This window comes from Camelus ferus, chromosome 17 (assembly GCF_009834535.1).
Source record: "Camelus ferus isolate YT-003-E chromosome 17, BCGSAC_Cfer_1.0, whole genome shotgun sequence".
In the NCBI taxonomy this organism is placed as follows: Eukaryota; Metazoa; Chordata; class Mammalia; order Artiodactyla; family Camelidae; genus Camelus; species Camelus ferus.
The window spans coordinates 26,306,793-26,332,848 of NC_045712.1; the positions used below are offsets into that span (position 1 = coordinate 26,306,793).

Genomic DNA, 26,056 nt, shown 5'->3' on the forward strand with positions numbered 1-26,056 from the left:
GCGGTCTGTCCGACGCTGGGCATGGTGGGAGGTCTAGAAGAGGGCATGCATGCCACATGTGCACACGCAGGTCATGGGTACACATTCACCACCAGGCCCATTCATACTCATGTGTGCCATCTCCAACCGCACATCAGCCCCATGTGTACACAGCCACGCTATACATGGGAGAATCCACGCGTGTGGGCACCTGCACGTATAAATACTCAGACTCACGCACGCACAGTCACGTCACACACAAGGGCGAATACACACCCTTGCATACCTCATAATGCACTCAAGCATGGCGGCGCTGATTTGCTAGGATGTCTCACAGGACTCAGCACGTGGTCGTACTCCTGGCTAAGGTTCTTACAGCCAAATGATACAAAGCAAAATCAGCAAAAGGAAAAGGTGTGTGGGGTTAAGTCCAGAGGAAGCCAGGTGCGAGCATCCAAGAATCCTCTCCCCTCGGAGTCACACAGGATGCACCTAATTCTTCCAGCCTCGAATTGTGACAACACAATGTGAAGCGTTGTCTACCAGGGAAGTTCCTCAGAGACACATGCCCAGGGCTCCTACTGGGGCTGGTCAGGTAGGCACCCTGTGCCTAGCGTGTACCAAAACTCCAGAATCCCAAAAGGAAAGCAGGTGTTCGGCAGAAAGCGTATTGTTTGCGTGAACTGTTGAGACACAGAGACCCACTCTCGTTATTTAGGGAAAGTTCACTGGTGTAGGGAACTGTTTCAGTTCCCAGACGCCAGTCAAGGGCCAACCTTGCCAGCAGGCCTTTCAAAGGCAGGAGTTTCAGGCCTGCTAGGTTACCTCTTTTCGCATGGCAGTCACACACTCATGAAGGCGGGTGCACACACACATCATACCCGTTATACACACACACTTGCGGGTCTCCTAGGCACATGTGTGGACACGTACACATGTGTGCTCACTCTATAAAGACATGTGGGTGTGTGTATAATTACACAGCAAGCATGCTCTGTGTATGCATGCACAGTCATGCACTGTGGGAAGGCGTGCACGCACACCATAGGTGTGCCTGTGGGCATTCACACATGTTGATATCCTCTATGCACGTGTTTGGACACACACATAAACCTATAATCGTGCACATGGGTGCATGCACAGACATACCCTGTATGCTCACGTTCAATCATACCTATGCCTTTTCAGTCACATGCTACACAGGAGAGCTTGGGGACACTGGGCTGTTTCCTGTGTCACCAACTTGTTCTGCGATACCAACTGGTGTCCAGCAGTTCAGTTCAATTCTGGCCTGTCTACATGGAGTTAGCGTCGGTTCCCACGGGTTGAGGCTTAGTCCCTCAGGACTGCCCCGACATCACACACCAGGCACAAGTCCCTGGGGGGCCACCAAGGACTTCTGACTGACTGGCTATAAATTGGGGGTTCCCACAACCCCATCTTCAGGTTCAGTAATTTGCTAGAGCAGATGACTGTTCCAGCTCCCAGAGCTCAGGAACATACTTGAGCTCTGTTTACCAGTTTATTATAAAGGGAACAGTTTATTATAAATGATGTGGCAGGCTGCATTCTTAGTCCACGTCTCCCTACTAGGAGAGAAAATTGAACACGAAGCTTAATGCTGCCCTGGGATCCATTGACAGCCTCCTCTCCCACCAGCAGCCCCCAACACACACAACAAGGAAGTGTCTGGTTTTAAAAACGCTGGTTTTGATAAACAGGGAAAATGCATGGCTCTAAGAAATCACGAATCGGGCAAACCTGCAGCCTGGATTTGTGCATGATGAAATGAGGAAGGAAAGTCCAGAAAAGTGTTATTTCAAAAAGTATTCCCAAGGGCCGGGGACACACCTGTAGCCTTCTCCCTGTAGGAGCAGAGTTACCAAACACTGAAAATCTTCCCAGGGAAAGGCAAACCTTGAGAAAAGAGAGAAGGGGCCCCAGGAGCTGTCCCCTCTCCCATGTGGTGTGGGGTATAAACCTGACCCTCTGCCCTCCTGCAGCCAGTCAGGTGCTTGGCTGATCCCATCTTGTCTTTCCTGAAGGCAGTGTGCCCTGGCAGCCCTCCGCGATGTTCGGCGGTTCCTTAGTGAGGAGGGGGGACACGTGGCGGTGAGTATAATACCCTGGTAACATCTGGGAGAGGAAGGCAGGGTGTGTGTGGCCCTCAATGCCCCTGGAAGCCAACCCTGGTGAAGAAGTCCGCAGCTGCTCTGCAGGAGGAAGCCAGAGGCTGCACCCGGGCCAGGAGTTTCCCTCTGGGCTTATGGTCCTGTGTGACCCTGCAGGACTTCCCTCAGAATACTGCGCAAGTTAGAGGCGTCACATTACCTAAGTCTTTAGCAAATGTGATTTCGCCTGGTGTAGAGAGTATCCCGCCCGTCCCTTGATGGTGGTTCCAGGAACCAGTTGAATGCAGAGTAAGGGAGTTCCACCTTCGTGTTGGCCCCACCAGTCAGATGGATGGGTGGTACAAGGCTGAGCAAGGGTGCCTGTGGGAAAGGGCCCTACCCCAGCCCTATGCAGTCAAACACTTCTTTTTCCCTCTCGGAGACGTGCATCCCGCAGCTCTCCGTCTCATCTCCATCTGGATCAGTTGCCACAGCCGTCACCCTGGGAATTTCCTTCTCTTCCCTCCTGAGTTGAATGCCCTGCTCTTGGATCCCATGTCTTCCATTTCCTTGGTTTACTGACTCGTTTTGCTGGGGCACATCCTTCGGTAGCAAGTCCAGTCCTTTAGAATTTCTGTTAAGTTGCTCTGTGGTATGATGGCCACTACAGTGGCTGTGGGAAAGTCTGATGTCAATCTGGTTTGCTGATCTTCCTTAAAACACCTCTTAGAGAGAACTGGGGGCTTCTTGTGTCTCTTCCTCTGGGGAAGCTTTTAAAATTTTTTTTTTTTTACTAACTTTTTAAATTGAAGTATAATTGATTTGCAGTGTTGTATTTGGGGTAGCCTTTAGGGTCTTCAAGGTGATGTGCCTTATAGCGGGTCTTCTCTGCAAGGCTGGGTCCCTGGGAGGCTCCCTCCATCAGGAAACTCTTCTCCAGCAGTTCAGGGAAATAACCGTGTATTTTGTATTTTACTTTGATAAACCACCCCTGCCACATTCACACACCTGAGTCCTCACTCCGCTCCTGTTTTCTGAGCTGCTTTTTTTGGAACTCCTGGTGGCTACATGCTAGACCTGATCCCCAGTTGTATCTTTTTTCTCACTTATTTTCTATCTTTTTGTCTTTTTTTGTTCTACTTTCAGGGAAACTTCCTCAAGATGATCTTAGAAGTGTTTGGCTGAATTAAAAAAAAAAAACAAAAACTCCTGTGATCGCCTTCTAATTTCCAAAGTTTAAATGTCCTATTCTCTGAATGTTCCAGTTTTTTTTAGAACTCTGTTCTTGTTTTGTGCTTACTATAGCATTTTATATCTCTCTTTAGATAATAATTACCTTTTTTTTTTTTTTGACCTTTCCTTCTGTTCTGTGACTTGTCCTCATTTCTTGAAGTTCCTTTTATTCTGCTTGATTGAGTCTCTGTTTTGCACATTAGAGGTTTTGCTGGAGTATCCCACGAGCCCTGGTCGAACGCCCTTTTTAAGAAGTGATGCTCTGGAAGCTGCTTGGGTGTGCAGTGGGTGGGCTGCACAGAAGGGTGCTGGGCAGGCCCCGGGGGTGCAGAGTCTGGCTGGAGGAGGAAAGGAAGGACCCGAGGCCCCACCTGCTCTTTGTTGCACTGCCAGCCAGTCCCCCTATTTCCTCCACACACTTGTCCCTTTTTTCAGAGATGCCTGTGCCCTATTCCTGACTCTCTTGGTTCCGCACGAGCAGGTGCACTCTGGTTGGTGAGGGCTTGTGTTTGCTTTTCTCTGTTGCTCTCAGTCTCTTGACATCTCCCATCTCCTCTCCTCTCGTATTCTCTTTGTCCTTCTGTTCCCATTTCATTGGGGTCTCAGGCTGGAGTGGAAGTAAACGTGGCTTCAGTTCTCCAGGTTTGACTGGTTTCCCTGAAAGTCTTGTTGCTCAAACATGAGCTGAGTGCCTGCTGCCCTGCTGGGAGCATAGGCACCCTCTTCTTCCAGTGTCCTTGGCCTGCTCCCGGGGAAGGGGAGGACCAGCCCAGCCGCTGCAGGTCTGAAGGAGACTGGCCAGGCGGGGGCCGGACAGCGGCTGGTACTGGTGAGAAGAGCAGTCCCTGTGCTGCAGCTGTTGGTTCCTCCCACCTTCTCCAGGGCCAGAGGCCAAGTTAACCCCAGTTTGGTCCTAGGTTTTTGATGCAACAAATACCACCCGAGAACGAAGAGCCACCATCTTTAATTTTGGGGAACAGAACGGCTACAAGGTGAGGCCTCCTTGGCTTACCTCCTTGGGTGGGCTATGGCAGGATCGGGCCCTCTGGGGCTGCTGTGTGCAGGACACTGGGCAGGTGGTCTCCTGAGTGGATTTGGGTTGAGAAGGGCTGCTCTTTTCTCTCCACCTGGGGTTTTTTTGGATAAAGTTATTTTAGGTTTGTTTTGTTTTTTGTTTTTTGTTTTGTTTTGTTTTGTTTTTTGGTAGGTGGGTAGGTAATTACGTTTAACCTATTTATTTTTAGAGGAGGCACTGGGGATTGAACCTACAACCTCATGCATGCTAAGCATGTGTTCTACCACTTGAGCTATATACCCCCCCCCCCCCACCAGGGGTTCTCTTTCCAGGGAGGCAGGGGTCTTTGTGGGACAATCCTGGATAGGGCAGCACCTGCTTTGGTTCCATGCTCTTTGACCCTGCCCTACCCTGAGAAGGACCTTGGGGCCCTGGCTGCTGGTCAGCATGGCCCTCAGTGGGTAGGGAGCACTGGGGAGCCACGCCCAGGGCCCTAAATGTGTCTGTGGTTCCTCCCCTCTTGCCCGCCCCGGTCTTTGCCGCAGACCTTTTTTGTCGAGTCCATCTGTGTGGATCCCGAGGTCATAGCTGCCAACATCGTGGTGAGTAGTACATCTGACCTTGTGGGGGCAGTAACACAACCAAGATGGCATGTGACACTGAGGTCCCTCTTCAGGTTGGGTGGATGTCTGGGCTGGTCTTAATTTCGTCTCCTTGAACATTGGGGTGGGGTGGGGAGGCTGTAGATGGCTGGGTCAGGGATCCGAGACCCCCAAGGACCGCTGGTGTGGAGGGCCCTGTGGCTGGTGGGCGTTCATGCTTCCTTCTTTCTCTTAACTTTCGTCTCCTTCCCCGTCATGCTCCCCGCGATGATGAAAGAGGAGCTTCAGCCCTGGCTGTAGGAGAGTGGGGTGGGGGGGGTGGTGTTTATATTTTGAAAGAGAAAGAAACTTGACCGTTCTCCCCTCCCCTGGTTTATCCCAGGTATGAACGTCTGGGTTTGGGGAGACAGTTCAGATGGGGAGGGGCTTCGAGTCCCCTTGTCCCTCTGGCCTCACCTCCCTGTACCACAAAGATGAAGGACTGTGATCATGGGGTGCCCAGTAATAGTCTCTTAGCACTGGTGTGGGAGCTCGGACCAGGGAGCCGCTGGACTCTTCCTAATGGGGCCAGCCCCCGGGATCAGCTTCCAGCCCTGCGCCCCAGCCTTGGCCCAGCCTCCCCCCACCCCCTGCCCAGCGTTCTCCTTGGTCTCCGACCCTGCCTGGCCTCCCACCCTGACGTGTCCTTGCTCTGTGCCTGGCTCCGGCAGCAAGTGAAACTGGGCAGCCCTGACTATGTCAACCGTGACAGTGATGAGGCCACGGAGGATTTCATGAGGCGCATTGAGTGCTATGAGAATTCGTACGAGTCGCTGGATGAGGACCTGGACAGGTGAGCCGGGGCAGCACTGGGTCCTCAGCTGTGGTGGGTGGGCGGTGGGGTCCACTCGGCTGCCTCCTGTGCCTCCCCGAGGCAGGTGGGCTCCTGAGTGGATTTGGGATGAGAAAGGCTGCTCTTTTCTCTCCATCTGGAGTTTTTTTGTATAAAGTTATTTTAGTTTTTTTGTTTTGGGTTTTTTTTTTTTGGTAGGTGGGTAGGTAATTAGGTTTAACCTATTTATTTTTAGAGGAGGCACCCCTAAGGGGTGTTCGGCTGAGGTTCTTACAGCAGCTGTGGGCAAACTCTTTTTCTGTAAAGGGTCAGGTGGTAGGTATTTTAGGCTTTGGAGACATACAGTCTCTGTCACAGCTACTTAACTTTGCAGTTTAGTGCAAAGGATCACAGACAATATGTAAATAAATGGGCATGTCTGTGTTCCAATAAAACTTTACTTACAAAACCAGGCTGCAGGCTGAGTTTGACTTGCTGGCCCTGGTCCGCCAGCTCCTCGATTATAGCGGAAGGAGGGGCAGTGGTTAAGTGAGTAACAGTGACATTTACATGGTTCTTAGCATCCATGCCAGAGAGACTTAGGAAAGTGTCTGTTATGTAGCATTAAATGAAAAGGCTGGAATGTGAACTGGTGTTTGGGTGGTTTATAATTATGTATGAGTATATAATGCATACGGACCGAGGAAAGCAAGCGTCTGTTGGAGGGATGGTTTCTGGGGTGTTTACGCGTCAGTCCCTGGACTGGCTGGGAGTCTCCTCAGCTGGGGTGGTGCGAGGTGGCGCTTGCTGCCGGGCCTCTCTGTGCTTTTCCACGTTTCCTGGTCTCCCTGGCACAGCATCTCTCCCCATGGTTCTGTGAGGAGACTGGGCTCATGGGGCTTTTCTGACGCAGCTCTTGTTAGATTTGTCAGTAGATGCTGCTCTTTTTATTGGTAGCATCAGTATAACAACCCTAAACTTAAACCAAGGTCACCATCCAGACAATGAGAACTCAAATGAGACCACCCAGGGGGGCTCCCAGCTGAACCGGAGCTCGATGCCCGAGAAGCCCCGCTTTCTTCTTGCTGCCCCCCCACCCCCGCCCCTGCAGACATAAACCAAAGCCAGTTCTCCACACTGCAGTGCCGCACTGATCCAAGCAGGGGAAGTGGCCGAGCTGGGCTTATAGGCTGCTGCCACCAGCACCGTCCTCCTGTGCTTCTTGTCTTGTCCATCTGCTGTCTGGTGTGGCGTGTGGCTGCCACTTGGCACACATAGGTGCCCCGGGCTGGGCTCCAGGGGGAGGATCACTGGTGGAAGGCAAGGCCAGGCCTGTCTGACCAGGCCTGGCTGACCAGGAAGAGTGGAGGGGATGAGTGTTTGCCAGCTACTCCTAGGTCAATCCTGGAGCAAACTGTCTCTTGTTCACCTTACAGATAGTGCGTTGAGAGCTCAGAGGTAGTCAAGAGGGGCCTGGGGGATGTAGAGCAGCGATGAAAGTCCCGATGTGGTAGGACTGACCCCTCACGTTTTGCAAGCATGATGAGTATGCAGCACCTCTCACAGGGTTTGTCTGTGTGTCACGCCCGTCCCGTTGCTCCCACCTCACCCCCATCACTCGCACACCAGTTGTCAGTCCTGTGTGTCACAGTCTCCAGCCTGGTGGTCAGAGATTCAAGGCTCCTGGGTCACACTCACAGGCCTCTCTCTGCCTTCTGTCGGGAAGGGATCTGTCCTACATCAAGATCATGGACGTGGGGCAGAGCTACGTGGTGAACCGTGTGGCCGACCACATCCAGAGCCGCATTGTGTATTACCTCATGAACATCCATGTGACGCCCCGCTCCATCTACCTCTGCCGGCACGGGGAGAGTGAGCTCAACCTCAAGGGCCGGATCGGCGGGGACCCAGGCCTGTCCCCCCGGGGCAGGGAGGTCAGTGTGTGTGAATGTGTGTGTGTGTGTGTGTGTGTGTGTGTACTCGTGCTGGACTCCAGCTAGTGGGCAAGCCAGGTGGGTGGCCTTATGCAGTCTGGAATGTTCCCAGCATTTAGGGAAGGTCACCAAGCACCCAGCAGATGCCTGGATCTCTGGCTTCTGTGTGAGATGTCACCAGCTGAGCCCCTTTCCAATTCTGGGCATGACCTGAGTCCCCACAGTGCAGCTGATGCTGTGCCACAGTCCTGGAGAGAAACTGAGGCCTCAGTGGGGAGGTCCACCAGCCCAGGGCACCTGGTTGTGGGGTGAGCACTGGCTGGGGACTCAGCCCCAGCTGGAACTACACTCAGGGTCAGGGAAGAATGCAAAAGAAATGCACTTGTGGGTGTGGGTGTCATTGAGAGGTTAGGTTGTATTTTTTACCGAACCTGTGTTCTCTGAGGCTGAACATGACTCCGTGGACCCTGTGGCTGTGGGGTCCTTTGATGGCAGCTCAGGACCCATGCCACTCAATTTGCTGGTGATGTGTTTCAGTTTGCTAAGAGTCTGGCCCAGTTCATCAGTGATCAGAACATCAAGGACCTAAAGGTCTGGACAAGCCAGATGAAGAGGACAATCCAGACGGCCGAGGCACTGGGTGTGCCTTATGAGCAGTGGAAGGTTCTCAACGAGATTGATGCGGTAATCACCGTCTCTTCCGTCCCCTGCCCAGGCCCCCGCGCACGGCTGTGCTCACCTAGGATGACAGAGTTGAGGGTCAGGGAGAGCTTTTTCTTTAACATTTTGTTGTCATTTAGGGTTTTGATTCATCCTTCACTCCTTCCCTGCCTCCCTCCTTCCTTTCTTTGGCATATAACTATCTAGACCAACCAGAATTTATTTTGATATCCTGACATAAGCTTTAAATCTGATTTTTGCCTAGTTACCTCATTTACCTGTAACTGTCTATCCATCTTTTTCCCCCACTGATTTATTTTACCTATTTTACATTGAGCTCTTTGTTTTTTTTAATTGAAGTATAATCAGTTACAGTGTGTCAGTTTCTGGTGCACAGCATGATGTCCCAGTTCATTTCATATTCGTTTTCATATTCTTTTTCATTAAAGGTTATGACAAAAATAATGAATATAGTTCTCTGTGCTATACAGAAGAAATTTATTTTTTATCTACTTTTATAATATAGAGGTTAACTTAAGCTCTTAATAGGGTATATATATATGTTTACGCACCAGTACCACATTGTTTTAATTATGGCAGGTATTTTTTTTTTTAACTATGTTTATTGACCTCAAGGAGGAAGCCTCTATGTGGTTTATTGTGAATAAGATCTTGTAAGATCTTGTCTGGTTATTTATATCTCTAGTTTGTTTAAAAAAAAAAAGTGACCAAATTCTTTTATTTACTCTAGCAATGTTTCAGTTGATTCTTTTAGGTTTTTCTCAAGAAGTTATTAGATCTTCTGAAATAAGGATAATCCAGTTGTCACCTTCCCAGTTTAAGTATCTTGTATTTCTGTTTTGTGTCATGGTGGCAGGAATAAGTGATGAGCAAACTAGATTTCCTTGTTTTGGTCTTAATTTAATGGGCTGATATGATGAAATAAATTTGGTGGATTATCAGTCTTTTCTGAGCCCTTGGGATTCACTCTTCCTTCAGCAAAGCTCCCTGGCCTGGGGCTTTGTATTCTTTGAGGTATATCTTTGATGACAATTGGAATATCTTCCTTGGTCTATTTTGGAAACATATTCTTGAGTCATCTTTTTTGTCCTCCAATATTTTATTATGGAGAGTTTCAAAGGAACAGTGCATCAGTGGTGTGTGACAATACAGGACACTCTAACACGTGTTATTGGAGTCCTAGAAACAGATGGTGGAGAGAACAGAAAGCTTTTGCAGAAATAGTGGGTAAAAATTAGAGAGTTGATCAGTTGCAAAGGGGAGAAAGCCACAAACATGATGGATGATAGAAATGTTTTATAGTGTGATTGTGGTGGCGGTTATACACCTTTTATACATGTAAAACCCACTCACTGAATTGTACTTAAAATTGGTTAACTTTATTGTATGTAAATTTTACCTCCATGAAAATTACGGTTTCCTCCTTCCCCCTCAAAGTTTTAAACAAAGAGCAGAGTTGAAAGACTTTAACAGGAATGCCTGTATGCCCACCCGATTAACTTTCCATTGCTGCATAAGAAATTACCATGAACTTAGTGGCTTCAAACAACACACATTAATTATCTCATGGTGTCTGTGGGTCAGGAGTCTGTTGAGGCGTGGCTGGGCTCTGTGCTCAGGGTCTCACCAGGCTTTAGTCATGATGTGGCCAGGCCTTTAGTCTCATCTGAGGCTTGGGATCTTCTTGCAAGCTCATGTGGTTGTTGGCATAATTCATCTCCTTATGGTTATGGGAGTGAGGGCCTAGTTTCTTAATAGCTCTCAGCCAAGGGGTGCTCAGCTCCTAGCGGCCACTCACTTTTCCTTGCCATGTGACCTACTCACAATGGAACAGCATCATCCGTTAAAGCCAGTAGGGAGTCTCTTTCTCCATAGTGAGTTAAGACAGAGTCTTATGTTATATCGCACGGTAGAATTGACATCCTCTTTTGTGCCAGTCTCAGTCTCTGTCAATAACCAGTGTTGTTGTGGTTGTACTGGCCCTTGTGGTTCGTATTACGATTGCAGGGTTCACTCAGCAATCACTGTCAGGGAACTTTGGGAAAAAAAAAAAAACAAAACAGAGGCTCATTACTTGCAAGACCTGGAAATGACATGGCACACCTGGGGCCACACAGTGAGGTTGCAGTAGATGGGTAGGGGGTGGTTAGGGGCGAGGAGAAGCAAGGGAAGAGAAAAAAAACAAGTGACCCAAAGAGTCAGTTATCAGAATCAACCAAGATCTCTAAAACAAAGGAGGGGGCAGTGGCCTGATTCTTTATCTCCTCACACGTCTGGCAGCATGTATATTGGAGATAGCCGGCTTTGAAGGGGATGCCCCTTTGAGTTGGACGCCTCTGTGATCCAAGTGGAGTCAGGCACTTGCATCATAAAAAGGAAAATAAAACTGCTGTCAGGGTTTATACACTCTGCCACCTTTGCCATAGTCTGTTGGTTAGAAACCAGTCACTGCTTCTGCCCACACTCAAGGGAAGGGGATTATATAAGAGCTTGACTCACTGGGAGTCACCTTAGGGTGTGTCATACCCCACCCCCAGGCTTCTACCATCAACCTTTTACTGTTCAGGCAGACCTTTTGTTTTGTTTTGTTTTGTTTTTTCAGGCAGACCTCATTTTATCGCACTTTGCTTTATTGCACTTTGCAGATAATGTGTTTTTTACAGATTGAAGTTTTATGGCAGCCCTGTATCCGGTACATCTATCGGTGCCATTTTTCCAACAACATTTGTTCTCTTAGTGTCTCTGGGTCATGTTTTGGTAATTCTTGCAATAGTTCAAACTTTTTCGCTATTATTATTACATTTGTTTGGTGATCTGCAGTCAGGTAAGTTGATGTTACTACTACCACTCGCTGAAGTCTCAGGTGATGCTTAGCATGTTTTAGTAATAAAGAACTTTTTAATTAAGGTATGTACTTTATTTTTTTAGACAAAATGCTATTGCACACTGAATAGTGTATAGTGTAAACATAACTTTTATATGCACTGGGAAACCAAAAAACTAGTGTGACTCACTTTATTGCAATGATCTGGAACCAGACCCACAATATCTCCAAGGTACGCCTGTAGTTCCTGCTTTATCATTTCCTATCCATCTCTTCACCCCTGAGTCATCTTGATAGTTTGTTTTATTCAAAATTTATTTGTTCATCAGGATAAGTCATTCGTACATAATAGAGTAATACCCATGCAGTTATATCTCAGTATTAGCCATTATTACCCCTTTTCCCATCCTTTGATATTGTGGGAGTTTTTTTAAATTAGATTTGTGAGAGATTGATCACTCATTGAATTTTTCCCTGGAGAACCAGATCTCAGACTGTATCCATTCTGTTGTTTTTCTATTTTCTCATTTATTTACTCTAGCAATGTTTTAATTGATTCTCTTAGGTTTTTCTCAAGGAGCTATTAGATCTTCTTCTTCTTCTTCTTTTTTTTTTTTTTTTTTGGCGGGGCGTAGGTAATTAGGTTTATTTATTTATTTTTAGTAGAGGTACTGGGGATTGAATCCAGGACCTTGTGCATGCTAGGCATGCGCTCAACCACTGAGCTATGCCCTCCCTTATTAGATCTTAATTTAGGTTTTAATTTTCTATTCCTGCTTTTTATCTGTTTTTGATTATACATACTCCCCTTTATTTTTAATCCTTTTGTATCATGTCTTTAGATGAAAGCAGCATATCTTTGATTTATTTTTTTAGCCTGAGAGATCTTTTCATTTAGAGATGAAAATTGATTTACATTTATTGTTATAATTGCTGTTCTTTTTTTCAATAACTTGCAGTTTTCTCTTTATCCCAATTTTTTGTTTTTCTGTATAAACATCATCTCTGCTGCGATTTGAAAGACAGGCAGTATTTTTATTCCAGTAGTCATTACTGTAAAGCTTCTCAAAAACATTCTTAAGCAGAATGCTCATAAATAAAGGAATAACTAAAATAAATCTTAGCAAAATTAGTAATGGAAATGATTCTTGACTCTCTTGGGAATGATGAAGGTGTGTTATTTCCATTTGTTTCCTTTCTGCTTGTTTTTTCCTTACTGTAATTGGGTAGATTATAGTGTCGTGGTTTATTTTTTATCTGTCTTATCTCTTCTTCAGAACTGATGAACTCTTTCAAAAGAGTAAGCAGTTTTTGTAACTCACTTTGTAGTTCACTTAACCCGTTTCCATCAGTTGTGGCTGTTGGGAGTTACGGGAAGTCTCTCTCCCCGATTTCTTTTTCACACAAACAGCAGCTCCCCCGCTTAGCGGCCTGGAGTCTGCCCTCCAGGGACATGGCTACGGCTTGAGCATTTGGTTTTGCAGAGAAGCCCTGGCAGTCCTGACTTTTTTTCCCCTTTGAAGTTAATCTGATTATTTTCCTAGATACTCTGGATTCCCTTCTTTATCTTTCAAGTTTGGAAACTATTCTGATATCTATGATCTATTAGTCATCTTTCCATGTTTATCTTTTTTCTTTTCTTCTGTGGTGGTAAACAGCCTTCTATGTCAACATTGGGATTTGTTTTTCTTAGCCCCCAAACACAATTTACTGCCTTATTTTTCCTTTTTTAAAAATAACAGCTTTATTGAGATATAATTCACTGACCACACAGTTCACCTAAGCTGTATAATTCAGTCTTTTTAGTATATTCACAGAGTTATGCAGCCATCGCCACAATCAATTTTAGAACATTTAATTTCCAAAAGCAACCCTGTACCCATCTCCCCATTTCCTTCCAGCCCCTCCCCCAGCCCTAGGTGATCACTAATCTACTTTCTGTCACTATACATTGACCTGTTCTGGATGTTCATTATAAATGGAGTCATACGATGCTGTGTGGTCTTTTGTGACTGGTTTCTTTTGTTTAGCATGTTTTTTTCAGGGTTCATCCCTGTGGTAGGATGCATCCATATTTCATTCCTCTGTATTATTGAATAATATTCTATTACATGGATATACCACATGTTGCTTATCCATCCATCAGTTGATGGGCATTTGGGTGGTTTCCATTTTTTGGCTTTAAGAATGATGTTGCTATGAACATCGGTGTACATGTTTTCGTTTCTCCTGGGTAGATACCCAGGAGTAGAACTGCTGGGTCATATGGACACTCTGTGTTTAACCTTATGAGAAACAGCCAGGCTGTTTTCCAAAGTGGCTGCACCATTTTACATTCCCGGCAGCAGTATATGAGGGTTCTGATGTCTCCACATCCTTGTCAGCATTTGTCATTATCTTTTTTTGTCATAGTGACCCAGACTAGAACACAATTCAACCAAGTTCTCTCCTGCTTTATGATGAAGATTGCCTTTTCTCTAGTATCCAATAGCATGCACTTCATTTCTTTCTGAGGCCTTGCCAGAGGCACCTTTAACATTTTATATTTCTAGCATCATTCTTTTTTTTTTTAATTTTTTTCCTTCAGTTTAATTGAGATACAACTGACATGTAGCACTGTATACTTTTTGGGAGGCTGTGTGATTAATTTTTATTTATTTTTTAATGGAGGTACTGGGATTGAATCCCAGGACGTCATGCTTGCTAGGCACACACTCTACCACTGAGCTGTACCCTCCCCCTTCTAGTGACATTCTGTTCATGAGGATACATGTGTTCCCTAAGACGAGAGAAGCTTTCTCTACTGTCCTTCGTTTCCTTCTGAGCCATCACCAGAATCACTCTTAATGCCCATGTTTTTACCAGCTTTCTGGTGGTTGCCAGCATTCCTAGGCAGGCCTTGGCTTACAGTGCATCACTCCAATCCCTGTCTCCGTCGCCACATGGCCCTCATACAAGGACACCAGTCACTGAACTGGGGTCCACTCTGAAGACCTCACCTACCTGATTACATCTGCAAAGACCTGATTTCCAAATGGCCACATTCACAGGTCCCAGGGGTTAGGACTTCCGCGTATCTTTTTGGGGGGACACATTCAACTCACAGCAGGTAGTTTGTGCTTTCCTGGGAATTCTCCTGTTTCATCTATGTTACCTTATTTGATGGCGTGTAATTGTTCATAGTATTCCCTTACAGTCTCTTTTACTTCTGTAAGCTTCATAGTGATACCCCTCCTTCATTCCTGGTTTTAAATAATTTGGGCTTCCTTTTTGCCTGTCAGTCTAGGAAAAGGTTTGTGAATTCTGTTGATCCTTTCAGAGAAGCAGCTTTTGATTTCGTTGCTGTTCTCTATTTTCTGTTTCCTATTTCATTCATTTCTGTTCTAATTTGTATTATTTCCTTACTTCTGCTCGCCTGGGATTTAGTTTGCTCTGTTCCCAGTATCTTCAGGTGGAGGATTAAATTATTGTTTTGAGGTTTTTCTTTTTTGATATAGGTATTTACAGGTACAAATTTTCTTCTCTGTCTTGCCTTTTTCATAGACAACTTTGCCCCCAAGGCTTTGTCTAGGAAAAAAAAAAAACACTAGAACAAAGGCAGAAACCAGCAGCTTTTTATTACCGACGTTTTATTGCTTCCTTTCTGGGCACATCCTGTGTGCTAGCGCTTGGCTTGAGCCTTTGAAGGACTGATACCAGTCAGTCCACACGTTTTCCTGGGCTCCTTTGTTTTGTTTTTAAATGGCATCTGTAGAGGAGGGAGGGTATAGCTCAGTGGTAGGGCGTGAGCTTAGCATGCATGAGGTCCTGGGTTCAATCCCCAGTACCTCTATTAAAATTAACAAATAAATAAACCTAATTACCTCCCCTCACCCCCCAAAAAATGGCATTTGTATAAGGTTCTCTGTGCTGCGAGTGTGTGTGTCCTTAATGACACCAGTGAAATCTTGTTTATAGCTTGTACAGTAATCCTTACTCAGAAGCAATATTTCCACAGCACAGAAAACAAAAAGACACATTAGGAAAGACACATAATTAACATTTCTGTGTTTATTTTTATGGCATAAACAGGATGGATGGATGATGAGCGGGTGGGAAAGACTGTTGTGATAGCTTTTTCCAAATGCAGCGGCACCTGCTTAGCGTTCCCAGAGCAGGCGCTCTTCCCAGCTGGGTTCCAAGCTTCAGGCTGGGAGTGTGCCCCTGCCCCCAGCCCAAGAAGTGCCCTCCCCCCAACACAGAGCTGATCCCCTGGCCTGGTATGGGCGGGGTGATGACTGTGGTGTCTCCTTAGGGCGTCTGTGAGGAAATGACCTACGAGGAAATTCAGGATCATTATCCACTGGAGTTTGCCCTGCGAGACCAGGACAAGTACCGGTACCGGTACCCCAAGGGCGAGGTAGGTGGGACTGGGGGCTTTGTCCCGGCCACCTGCTGCCTGCCTGGGAGGACCGCCCGAGACTGAGGGCCCCGTGGGCTCTGGGAGGTTGCGTGGGTAGCAGGAGGGCGTGGCCTCAGGTCGGGCAGCCTGGGTGTGTGTGTTGTCTCTGTCACTTCCCGGCCGTGGCCCAGACTGCTGTCCCCTCCTTGGGTGGTGGATGGGCAGTGCTGCACAGGGCTCCCATCTTTGAGACCCATTGGATCCCTGTTCCCCATCACTCCCATCTTTACTTTCCCCCTTCCTGGGGACATCCCAGGGTGACCGCATTCTCCCTGTGGCTCCTGACACCATCCCCAGCCCTGAATCCAGACCTAGGGATTCACCTTCCCCATGTTAGTCACGGCCATCACAAGCCACCTGCACTTATCACCTCCCCTCAGACTAGCTCCTACCTCAGCCCAGGCCCCAGGGCAGAAACGGGGTCACCTTTCATTCCTGTATCTCCCACTTCTACGAGGTGACCTGGGGTAGTGGCCAAATAAAAACACCCCCCACAGACACGTAGGTGTGCGCGCACACATACGCATACACATGTGGAGGCTCTCTGCCCGATGCCAGGCTCACAGCCATCTGTGCTGTGCTGTCCTGGGAACAGTACAGTCCTGGGTAGCATTCATTTCCCCACATGTACTGTGAGACGGAGCGCAGATTTAGAACCGACCCAGATAACAGTGAAAAGAAACAAAGCAGCTGGCTGCTCAAGCTTGAGAATACAGGGGGAGAAATTGGTAGGGAAATTAGTTACCAAAAGAAGCAATGTAGGATTTCCCCAGAAATATCAGGGGCCAGCACAAGTCAGTTGGTATTATTCCCAATCAAAGCCTGGGGCTAACTCAGCTCAGAGCTTGAGGCCTTTTTTCTGAAGGACCTCTAGCTGTGTGCAAAGAGGGGTGAACCTCCAGGGCTGTGTCTCCTGATGAAAATATAAACCTGCCAGGTGCAGGGGTTGGTCCAAGGGCTCCCTCATCATAGCCAGGGGAGGGCTAGGGCAGGCAATCTGCGAGGGTCCTTCCTGGAGACCTCAGACATTCTGACAGTGTGCAATCTGGAAAGTTTGGGAGACTTTACCCCCCACCCCCAAGGTTCGTTCTGCACAGTCTATCTGCCGTGGGCTGGAAGGGAGAAGTGTCTCTTCCATCAGTCATCAGTTGCCAGCATGTGAATTCCAGCAGCTGAGGGTTCAGCGAAGGGCCTTGTGGGTGGGCTTGGAGGTGGCCCCTTGGGTGCAGCGTGAGTCCCAGGCCTGCCCTCTTGGTCCTACCAGGACCTGGCCCTGGGATGGGGGAGGTGATCTCTTTCACAGACTGCCAGTCCTCACCAGCCTCCCAGAATGGTGAGAAGTCCAGGAGCAAGGAGGCAGCCCTCTACCCAGGATGCCTCCATCCCTACCCTGGGGCTGGGCTGAGGGACGTGTGCCCCCTTGTCCTTGCAGTCCTATGAGGACCTGGTCCAGCGACTCGAGCCTGTCATCATGGAGCTGGAGAGGCAAGAGAATGTGCTGGTCATCTGCCACCAGGCTGTGATGCGCTGCCTCCTGGCCTACTTCCTTGACAAGGCAGCAGGTGCGGGCGCTGCCCTCGCCCCCGGGGAGGTGGGGTGTGTGGGAGACAGAGCCAGCCCTGGTGCCAGCCCTCCCTGTCTGTGTCCACAGAACAGCTGCCCTACCTCAAGTGTCCACTGCACACAGTCCTGAAGCTGACCCCTGTGGCCTATGGTGAGAATGCTTCCCGCACGTGACCTGGTTGTTGACTCTAGCTCTCCATGGGGTTCTGTGATTCTGCAAACCCCTCCCTTGAAAATTCCTTTAGCAACTCATTCCTCCTCCCTCCACCCTACGAGCTTTCCCCATCTCCTTTTTATTTTTTTTGCTTTAATTCCCGTGGCCACAGGAAGCCTCCCCCGTGATCCTTCCTTAACCATCACCCACCACATGAGGGGCTTTTCTACGGGTTTTCCCAAAACTCCCACAAAGTCCCACAGCTCCCAGGACCTGGGCCTTAAATATGTGTGGCTGCCTTGGGCTCTGCCAGCAGAGATCTCAGGCAGCTTCCTACTTCCCCTGTCTCTGGACGAGGCACCCTCTCAGGACTGTGCTCTCAGGACTGAAGAGGTCATTGTCATTGCTCAGTGGCAGCTGATGTCATTCCAGTGTGTGTCAATCCCCTGGTCCCCCTGTGCACTGAGTCCCTGGCACGATGGTGACTTGGCCTCGTGTGTGCGGCAGGGTTGAGTGAAGGTGGTTTGGGGGCCCCGCGGACTGCATGAATCACCCCCTGCTGAGCCAGGCTTGTGGCTCCTCAGCCCCCCGGTAGGCCGCTTGTCCTCGGTGTGGCCCTGCCTGGTGCCTGGGCTCCTCACCAAGCCCATGCTGGGGAGTGACACAGAGACTCGGGCCTGACAAGGTTCCTCGTCCTTTCTCTGGGGCCCCCAGAGCTGGCTAAGGTGGGACGACTGGAGTGAGGCTGAGGTGCCTGCTCTGTCCCACAGCACCCCGAGCCTCCTCCTGAGAGAAGCGTCTCTCCTCTGAGGCTCAGTGCCTTTCAGGAGAGGGGCTGGATTTGCCTCTTTTCTCTGGCAGGTTGTAAAGTGGAGTCCATATTCCTGAACGTGGCGGCTGTGAACACGCACCGGGACAGACCTCAGGTAGCAGCGGGGTCCCACCATGTCGGGCATCTGCCAGGGCCCGGCCCAGCTGGGGTGCCTGCTGAGTGAGCTTGAGTTCTCTATCAGGGCTGCTCCCCTGTCGGGGTGAGGCTGTGGCTGGGACAGAGGCTGGAGGCCTACGGGGGGAGGGCAGGCGAGCCCATGTCCGCACCAGCCCAGGCCTCATGAGCACCTTACACAATGCGAGCACCTTTAAAACTTACAGTGTCATGCTTTGTTGGGAAAAGGGCCACGCAGGTGCTCAGGGGGTCTCCGCGCTGGGCAGAGACCTTCCTGCAGAAGGACAGTTCTCCATCTTGTGTTCCCACAGTGTCTTGTTTAAGATAGAAGCTCCTTAAAGTGTTGCCCAGAACCACTTCGTGCCCCTGTGGGGTCCCTCCACCACGTCAGTCACCCCTCCCCCTGAGGCCAAGGGCAGGACTGTCTCTTCTGGGCCCCCTTCCCAGGGTACTGAACTGAGAAGGCTTCTGGGGCCTCAGTCATGCCTGCTGCCACCCATGATGGGACGTCCTGGGCTTTGGGTCCCTGCTGAGGGTGCAGGCCTTGGGCCCCGTGGGCAGAGGTTTGTGGATGTGTCCCCCTCCTTCCCAGGGCTGCTGCCCCTCCCCAGGTCATTGTGCAGGCCTCTTCCCCATTTGCCCTGAGAGCCTGGTCCAGGCCCAGTCTGGCACACACAGGTCACAGGGGAAGATGTGCTAACAGGTCCCTTTATGCTGAGGAAAGCCCAGAAGGTGTTGGGCCCCCAGCACTGACAGACCAATGGTGAGAGAGGCCCCTGGACCTGGCAAGCATTAGGGGCTGGGCCCCTGGTCCCCAGGGCAGGAGCCGGCCTGGCTGTGGGGTGGCTGGCAGACTATGCCCGCCTCTGGGTGTGTGCTTCTGAGAAGCAAACTTCTGCTGGCCACAGGCTCCCAGACGGTTCCCTTTAAGGTGGGTTCTCCAGGTCCTGGGCCATCCTTGGAGGCCAGCTGTGGTGGGAAAGGGGCCTTCAGGAAGCTTGCCCCCAGTGAGAAGTGCACCTGTCCCTGCAATTCCAGTGGCCTGTCCTGTGAGCCCTGGGGGTGTGGCCATGGGGGCCATGTCCTCCTCCCTGCAGACCTAGGCATTCACATTGCTCAGGGCTGTGACCCAGGTCATTGGTGACCTGCTCCACTGGGCCACCAGGATCAGGGGTCACATAGAGCTGAGGGAAGTCTTGGCCCTTCTTCCTTATGCCTGAGCTGCCCTGAGCTCAGCAGGTTGTGGGCAGGACTGGGCTCTGCTGCTTGGCGGGGGCCTCTGCGCTGAGGTGGGGGGTGGAGTGGTTCAGGAGTTGCAGGGGGTCCTGCACCCCAGTTCTGAGAGGACAGACCAGGAGATGTCCATAGGTTGCTAGGGCCGTGTCTGACACCTGTCCACTGACACTTAGAGCCAGGAGGGGGCTCCCCGGAGCTGGTCCCCTTCCCCGCCCCCATGGTGAGGATATCCCCCAGCCCAGGTGTTCCTCCCCATCTGACCCGGACCTGAGGCAGGAAACAGGGATGGCCTGGCTCTGGGCAACACCTGACCTGCCTGCAAGGAGCAAGTGGGAGCCGGGGCTTCCTCCACCCCCTGCCTTTGTTCTGGTGTTTGTCCACACACCACATGTCAAGAGGCTGTTGATCCTTGACTCTTAGGGAAGGTTGGGGTCTAGGTCCTGCGGCTGGGGCTCCTCTGGGTGAGAGTGAGTCCACAGTGATGAGAAAAGCAGGCAGCTATGTCTGTCCTTGGCGCAGGGTGAATGTTCTGTGTTTATTTTTCTGCAGAATGTAGACATCTCGAGGCCTCCGGAGGAAGCCCTTGTCACGGTTCCTGCTCACCAGTGACTGTGTCAAGTCCACTGTGACTCCCAGATAGGTGACTTCTGCAGACAAGATCACTTCAGGCCCTCTGGTCTGTGTGACAGTCACCTCACAGAAACACCCTCAAAGCCATACGTGGCTGGTGGCGCCCAGAACCCCCGCCCCAGCCTACCTGTTTCCTTATTGACAGTGACAGGGCTGTACATGGTGCCCAACCTGCTGCTAAATATCATTCAGCCTGACTGTGTCTGCCCAGGCCGGCCAGAGGTTGCCCAGCACCTGGTCCTCTCTCACCGGCCAGGTGGGCTTTGTGAGTGTGAAACCCAACAATGTGAAACGGAAAGCACTTGCTGTGATGTTTCCAGCCACTGCGGCTGAGCTGCCTGGGCGGCCCCAGGTACCTCTGCAGAGGCTCTGCGGTGGTTCCTTTCTGAGCCAGAGGGAAGGTCTTCATGGGATCCTGAGCTGCTGCTGCCTCGGGGAGCGGGAGACAGCCCTCCCCATCCCGCCCCTCCAGGAGCCAAAGAGCTTCCTGCAGGGCAGCCGCCTCCACTGGTCAGACCCCTGGGGTCTCGCTCAGGACGGCGTTGTGCTCACTCAGCATGTGCGGATGCACAGAAACACGCAGGGAGCGGAGCGTTTGCGGTCACCCCTTCCCATATGCCTACACTGGAATACCTGTGGGAGCAGGTGGCAGCCCTCCCTGACTGCTCTCCCGGGACAGCACGGGGGGAGGCCGTTGTGTGAGTTCCCATCTCAAGTGCTCAGGGGAGAGGCTGCCCTCCTGTCTCCCTCTCCCCACTGTGTCACCAGGCTACCTCGCCCACTGCTGCCTGTGTCCACACCGGAGCGTGCACTGGCGGCAGGGACCCGAGTTTGCTGTGAAGGATTCAGAAGAGCCTGTGTGGTCCTGTAAAGCCTATTCTGTGGGACAGAGCAGGGTAAAGGCCGGAACCCAAGCAGCCCCCAGCCAGAGGAGGGTTTTCCAGCCGCGTCCCAGCTTTTGATTCATGTGCACAGGAGCCTGATGATAATGACCTTGGGCAGCCTGCCAGCTCTCATGCCCGTGAGTTCTTTCGGGCCCAGAGAGATGGGCTGGGCAGCAGGTACTGGCTCCCTTTTGTAGCTGCGAAAATGGACTGGCCAGCAAGTTGTGCAGCTGGGTGAGAAAGTGTTCGGATGTGTAGTTGGATGCCCTGCTGACCACAGGTGGTCCTTGGTGAAGCCAGGCCCCAGGATCCTGTGTCCCTGGCCTGGGCTGTTGGTCTCTCGGCCTCATGTCTGTAGCAGCGGTGGACAAACATGGGTGGAGAGGTGTCCCAGATGGGGCTGTGGCGGGATCCTCCTTCTGGACTTACCTCCTGGCAGAGCCCCAAGCCCCTAGCCCCAGGGCCAGAGGACCAGGCCATTGCCTTTGGGACATGGGGACTGCAGCCTTTGCTTCCGTGTCCCCTGGAGTTGTGACTTTTGGTCACTTGGACACACTCACTTGTTGGCCAACAGTCCCTTTAGCCAGAGACACATACATCTATATGTCACCGCCTCTCTAGGACCTCAGGCTGGCTGAGGCGAGACCAGTGAGTCCTTCTCTCTCTGTGTCCAGAGTGCAGTCAGGAGTTGCTGGGCCCGGATGTGTGACAAGGACTGGGTTGGAGCGGAAGGAAGTCTGGGGTCCCAGCAGGGACTCACTCTGGAACCCTTTCTGCAGGGGCAGCAGCCCGCTTGGTTGGCTGCCAGGTCTTGCCTGTGATGGTCGATGTGCTCCTGTTGCAGATGTTTTCCCTGCTCCCCCTGGAATGGGTGTTGTTGGAGCTCAGCCACACATCACACTGTGTCCAGCCTTCTTTGCAATAAATAACTTTTTAAATAAAGAATAATCTAAGGTTGTGTCTTGTGGCTCCTAGAGATGTGGGGCAGAAACTGTCTTTCCCTGGAGTGAGCCCTGGGCCTGGCACACATGGACAGGGCCCCAGTTTTCTCTGGGCCGGCCTGGGGTGCTGGGCCCTTGCCCCCATGCAAGAGGCAGATGTAAGGAAGGATCTGGGGTCCTTGGAAATGTCGGTCCCAAATATTGGCATCCTTGAGGAGGAGAACCTGGGGCTGAGTCAAGGATGGAGGGGTCGTGCAAGGCTGTGGTTGGGGGCGTGCTGGCTGGTTCTCTGGTGTTATCACTTCTGGGTTGGGGAAGATGGTCACAAGGGGCAGGGTATTCCCTTTCCAGTGCCTCAGAATTTTGTTGGACTTTCCACACCTTCTGCTCCCGGGGCTGGGCTGTTGGAAAGGCGATTGCAGGGCTGTTCTTCCGTGGACATGATGAAGTGGAAGATGGCCAGGTGCCCACGTGTGCCTCTCCCCGTGTGTCACAGCAGAGGGTGGCTGTGTCATGGTGGATGACAGGAATCCCTGGTGTCATCCCCAGGCTCAGAGTGACAGCAGCTACAGCCGTCTTCCTGGTAGGTGAGGTTGGGGGACAGCTCACTGGTCCCTACCCTGTCTCCAGGCAGAGTTCCTGGGGTGGATGCCTGACCTTGAAGGCTTCCCAGCCCTTTTTGAAGGTTTTGAAGATTTTAACAGCAAAGCAATAGCAGGAGTAATAAAATATAACACTCTCAGAATTTGTCTTCAGGTCCAACATTCTACTACAACCAAGAAAAGGTGATTATATATGGTCACATTGAAGAATTTTGTAGCATTTTGAGTTGCTAGGACATGATGGCCACCAGGTAGGATCAGAGGATATTTAGATAGAATGAAGTATTTTTACAAAGGCATAGGTTTCAGTAACATTTGAATTATAGTATGATTATATATTATATATTAATAAAATATAATTATCACCTGTAAAGGGGAGTGTTGCCATGTTTGGTTTAGACCATTATTCATCCTCTGGGGCTGGGCACATTCTTGTTTGAACAAAAACTATTAAAAGTGAAAAATGACTTTGTGGTAGACCAGAAATGGTGCCTGCCAAACCCTGGCTCAGAGCCACAGGTCTCTCTGGGAAGGTCTGTGAGGAAAGTGCCGGCGTGGGTCAGTCCTGGGCTGATGGGCCCCGCCCACAGCCTGCCACTCACACCCTTTCCAGCCCTGGGCTTTCTGGGCATCATTGGGTATTGCTTGGCCCTGTGCAGAGTTCCCATATCCAGTCTGGCCGCCACACACTATATGTAAAGATCTCAGCAGAGAATAGTCATTCTTATCATCCTGGGTATTTGAAGAGCAGCTGATAAAAGAGCTGTTCACAGAACTGTGGGTAGGTTTAGGCAGCAGCACCTGGGGCCTGCCTCTGTGGGAGCCCCTTCCACCCCCTAGGCCTTGTCAACTGAAAAAACACCGGAAGAGTTGTGTTAAGCTTTATTCAGGATCTTACTGAGGATTCTTGCCTGACGGCTTATTGAGGAACTGCTCCGAAGAGGTAATGCTAATATATTACAATGAATGTATAATGAAGTTCAAGGTCTACTGGGGTATACAGTTTTTTTGCTGGTAAAAAAAAAAAAAAAACCCGAAAACATGTAGCCAAACATGTAAAGATTACTGCTAATCACAAAGAGGAGATATCTCAAGTTAAGGGTTTTAGCACTTGTTTTTCTATGTATGGGAAGATGCAAGGACCTGGGTTCATTGAAATTATTCCTTAGATACGCATCTTAACTATCTGGGACTCCATCCAAAGCACAGAATGCTTCCTCTTTTTCTCCATATTGAACTCCCCTCACAGCACACCATCATCGGTGGGTGGCTGCTGTGGCTGCTTGTCTGATTCTTGTAGAATTGAGGTGGCGGGCAGCATTCTTTGTTTATAGTGATACAGGAAAATGGGGCAAGAGAGGATGGCCACGTCCCGGGTCTCAGTTGAGTCCCAGGGATGCACCTTGCCAAGTGAGGGTGCTTGGCTTCATGCAGGAAAGAATTCAAGAGCGAGCCATAGTTGAGTGAAAAAAGATTTATTCAGAGAGAGGTACACTCCATAGACAAGAGTGCAGGCCTTCTCAGGAGGCAAGAGAAAGGCCATAAGGTGTGGGGTTGGGTGCTTAGTTTAAAGTTAAAGTAGATATACGTTCCATAGACGGAGTGTGTACCTTCTCCGTAGGTGAGGGAGCGAGAGCTGTGAGTCTCGGTGTTGCTAGTTTTTATGGGCTCTGTTGCTTCATATACTAACAAATGGGAGGGTTATTCCAACTACTGTGGGGAAAGGGTGGGGATGCCCAGGAATTGGGCCACAGCTCACTTTTTGACCTTTTATGGCCAGCCTCAGAACTGTCATGGTGCCTGTGCGTGTGTCATTCATCATGCTAATATATTACAATGAATGTATAATGAAGTTCAAGGTCTACTGGAAATCAAATCTCCCGCCATCTTGGGCCTCAGGGTCTGCTGGGAGTTGAAATCTCTGCCATCTTGGTGCTAATTGCTGTGCCATTCCTTGCACGGCTGTGCCCTGCTTTCTTCCTGTCTCAAGTCCTCAGGGCAAAGATAGCAGTGGGTGGGTATAGAATGGATAGATGTACCAAGAGAGCTGGGAGGGAGGGCAGGTCAGGGTCCACTGTGCTTGGGGACTGGTGGGTGGTGAGTATACGAGCAGTGGGGAGGGCCAGAGTAGAGGTGTGGGTGGGAGGGAAGGAAGCTGACAGACAGATGGTCCAGGACTCCAGCAGGCAGTGTGAGGCAGAAATGCGGAGGAAGAGGGTGAGGACAGAGGAGAGGGCCCTGAGGTGTAACCGACCCTGGACAGGGGGAGGTGTTGGACGAGGTGTTGAAACTGAGCAGCACCCTGTGGGGTCCTCCTGCATATGAGAGCCTTTCTGTGTCCCTTGTTTCTTGTTTGTAGGAAAAAAGGCTTCAACCTCCTTGACCTTCTCTGAGGTTCAAAGTGCAGATTCAAATAGTTGCTAATCAGAAAAGTGAGGGAATGTAGAAACCAAGGAGGAGCAATCAAGAACCAACAGTGCAAGGGGCAGATATAGCTCAGTGGTAGAATACATGCTTAGCATGCATGAGGTCCTGGGTTCAAATCCCCAGTAGCTCCAATAAAAATAAGTAAATGTAATTTACCTTTCCCCCTAAAGAAACAATAGTGCAGTGTTCTAGCTCCTCCTCAAGCAATTTAGGTAAAAATGTATCTATGAGCTCCATAGAGACTAAGCCCCACCACGTCCAGGTGCTGGGAGGGAATGACGATGTTGAATTTTCCTCTGCTCAAGCCCCTCCATGAATATACACGTACCCTTAGCTTAAAATTTCCCCAATTTTGCTGTTCAGGGGAGACATTTCCAGAAGTATCCCCAGTGTTCTGCTTATTTGCTGCAAGTAATAATAAAGCCTTCCTTCTCCCGATCTTTGACTTGGTTAGGTCTTTTGGTTTGACATGCTGGCCAAAAGGCGAACTCAGTTTTCTGGTAACAGTGTGAGCCGTTTGGGGTAGGCTGGATGGGGAAGGGGCAGAAATTAAGGTAGGATCTGCCTCCAAGCAGGAAGGGAGGGCACCTGCTGGAATTAAAAGGGGGTGGGGAGGGGCCTGATAAAGATTGTCTGAGGGGGCGGGGCCAAGCGCCTCAGGCCCCTCACCTGTGCTTGGCATTCTTTTGTTAAGCTATTCCAGCTGGTCTGGGCCCTTAAGTAACCTATTCTTGCATGGACATGGACCTCCTTAATCTTGTTGAAACCCCCGTGTTTGGCACAGGAGAAGCAGATTTCTTTAGGCAACTTGTGAAAGTGACTGTTTACAGCTTTGCAGGTCCTGTCCACAGGGCCTCCCTTCCCCCAAATGGGTGCGTGCCTGTTGGATGCAAGACTGTTATTTCCAAGCCATGGCGTGTTCCTGACCGCTACTTCCTCCTGCCCATGCACAGCTCTAGGTGGGCCCTGGACACCCCGCCACGCTCGAGCATGAAGGTTTTACGCGGCTATCTTTAAGGTATGGGAAGATGAAGGGGCATGA

At 50.1% G+C, this 26,056-nt stretch overlaps 1 protein-coding gene across 5 annotated transcripts in view; it reads left to right on the top strand.

Moving 5' to 3' along the window:
- Positions 1-21,986, top strand: part of PFKFB4 (6-phosphofructo-2-kinase/fructose-2,6-biphosphatase 4) — a 33,086-nt gene extending 11,100 nt beyond the window's left edge. For 4 of the 5 annotated variants that reach the window (XM_032458568.1, XM_032458567.1, XM_006174158.3 and 1 more), the window contains exons 4-14: positions 2,025-2,091; positions 4,241-4,315; positions 4,884-4,940; positions 5,651-5,772; positions 7,478-7,685; positions 8,223-8,369; positions 15,485-15,589; positions 17,064-17,193; positions 17,283-17,345; positions 18,210-18,274; positions 20,080-21,986. In XM_032458568.1, coding sequence (XP_032314459.1) covers positions 2,025-2,091; positions 4,241-4,315; positions 4,884-4,940; positions 5,651-5,772; positions 7,478-7,685; positions 8,223-8,369; positions 15,485-15,589; positions 17,064-17,193; positions 17,283-17,345; positions 18,210-18,274; positions 20,080-20,139 — 1,099 coding nt within the window. In that variant the 3' untranslated portion in view covers positions 20,140-21,986. The remainder of the gene's footprint in view (positions 1-2,024; positions 2,092-4,240; positions 4,316-4,883; positions 4,941-5,650; positions 5,773-7,477; positions 7,686-8,222; positions 8,370-15,484; positions 15,590-17,063; positions 17,194-17,282; positions 17,346-18,209; positions 18,275-20,079) is intronic. The other variant, XR_004312178.1, reaches the window with a different exon arrangement.
- Positions 21,987-26,056: the final 4,070 nt, after the last annotated feature.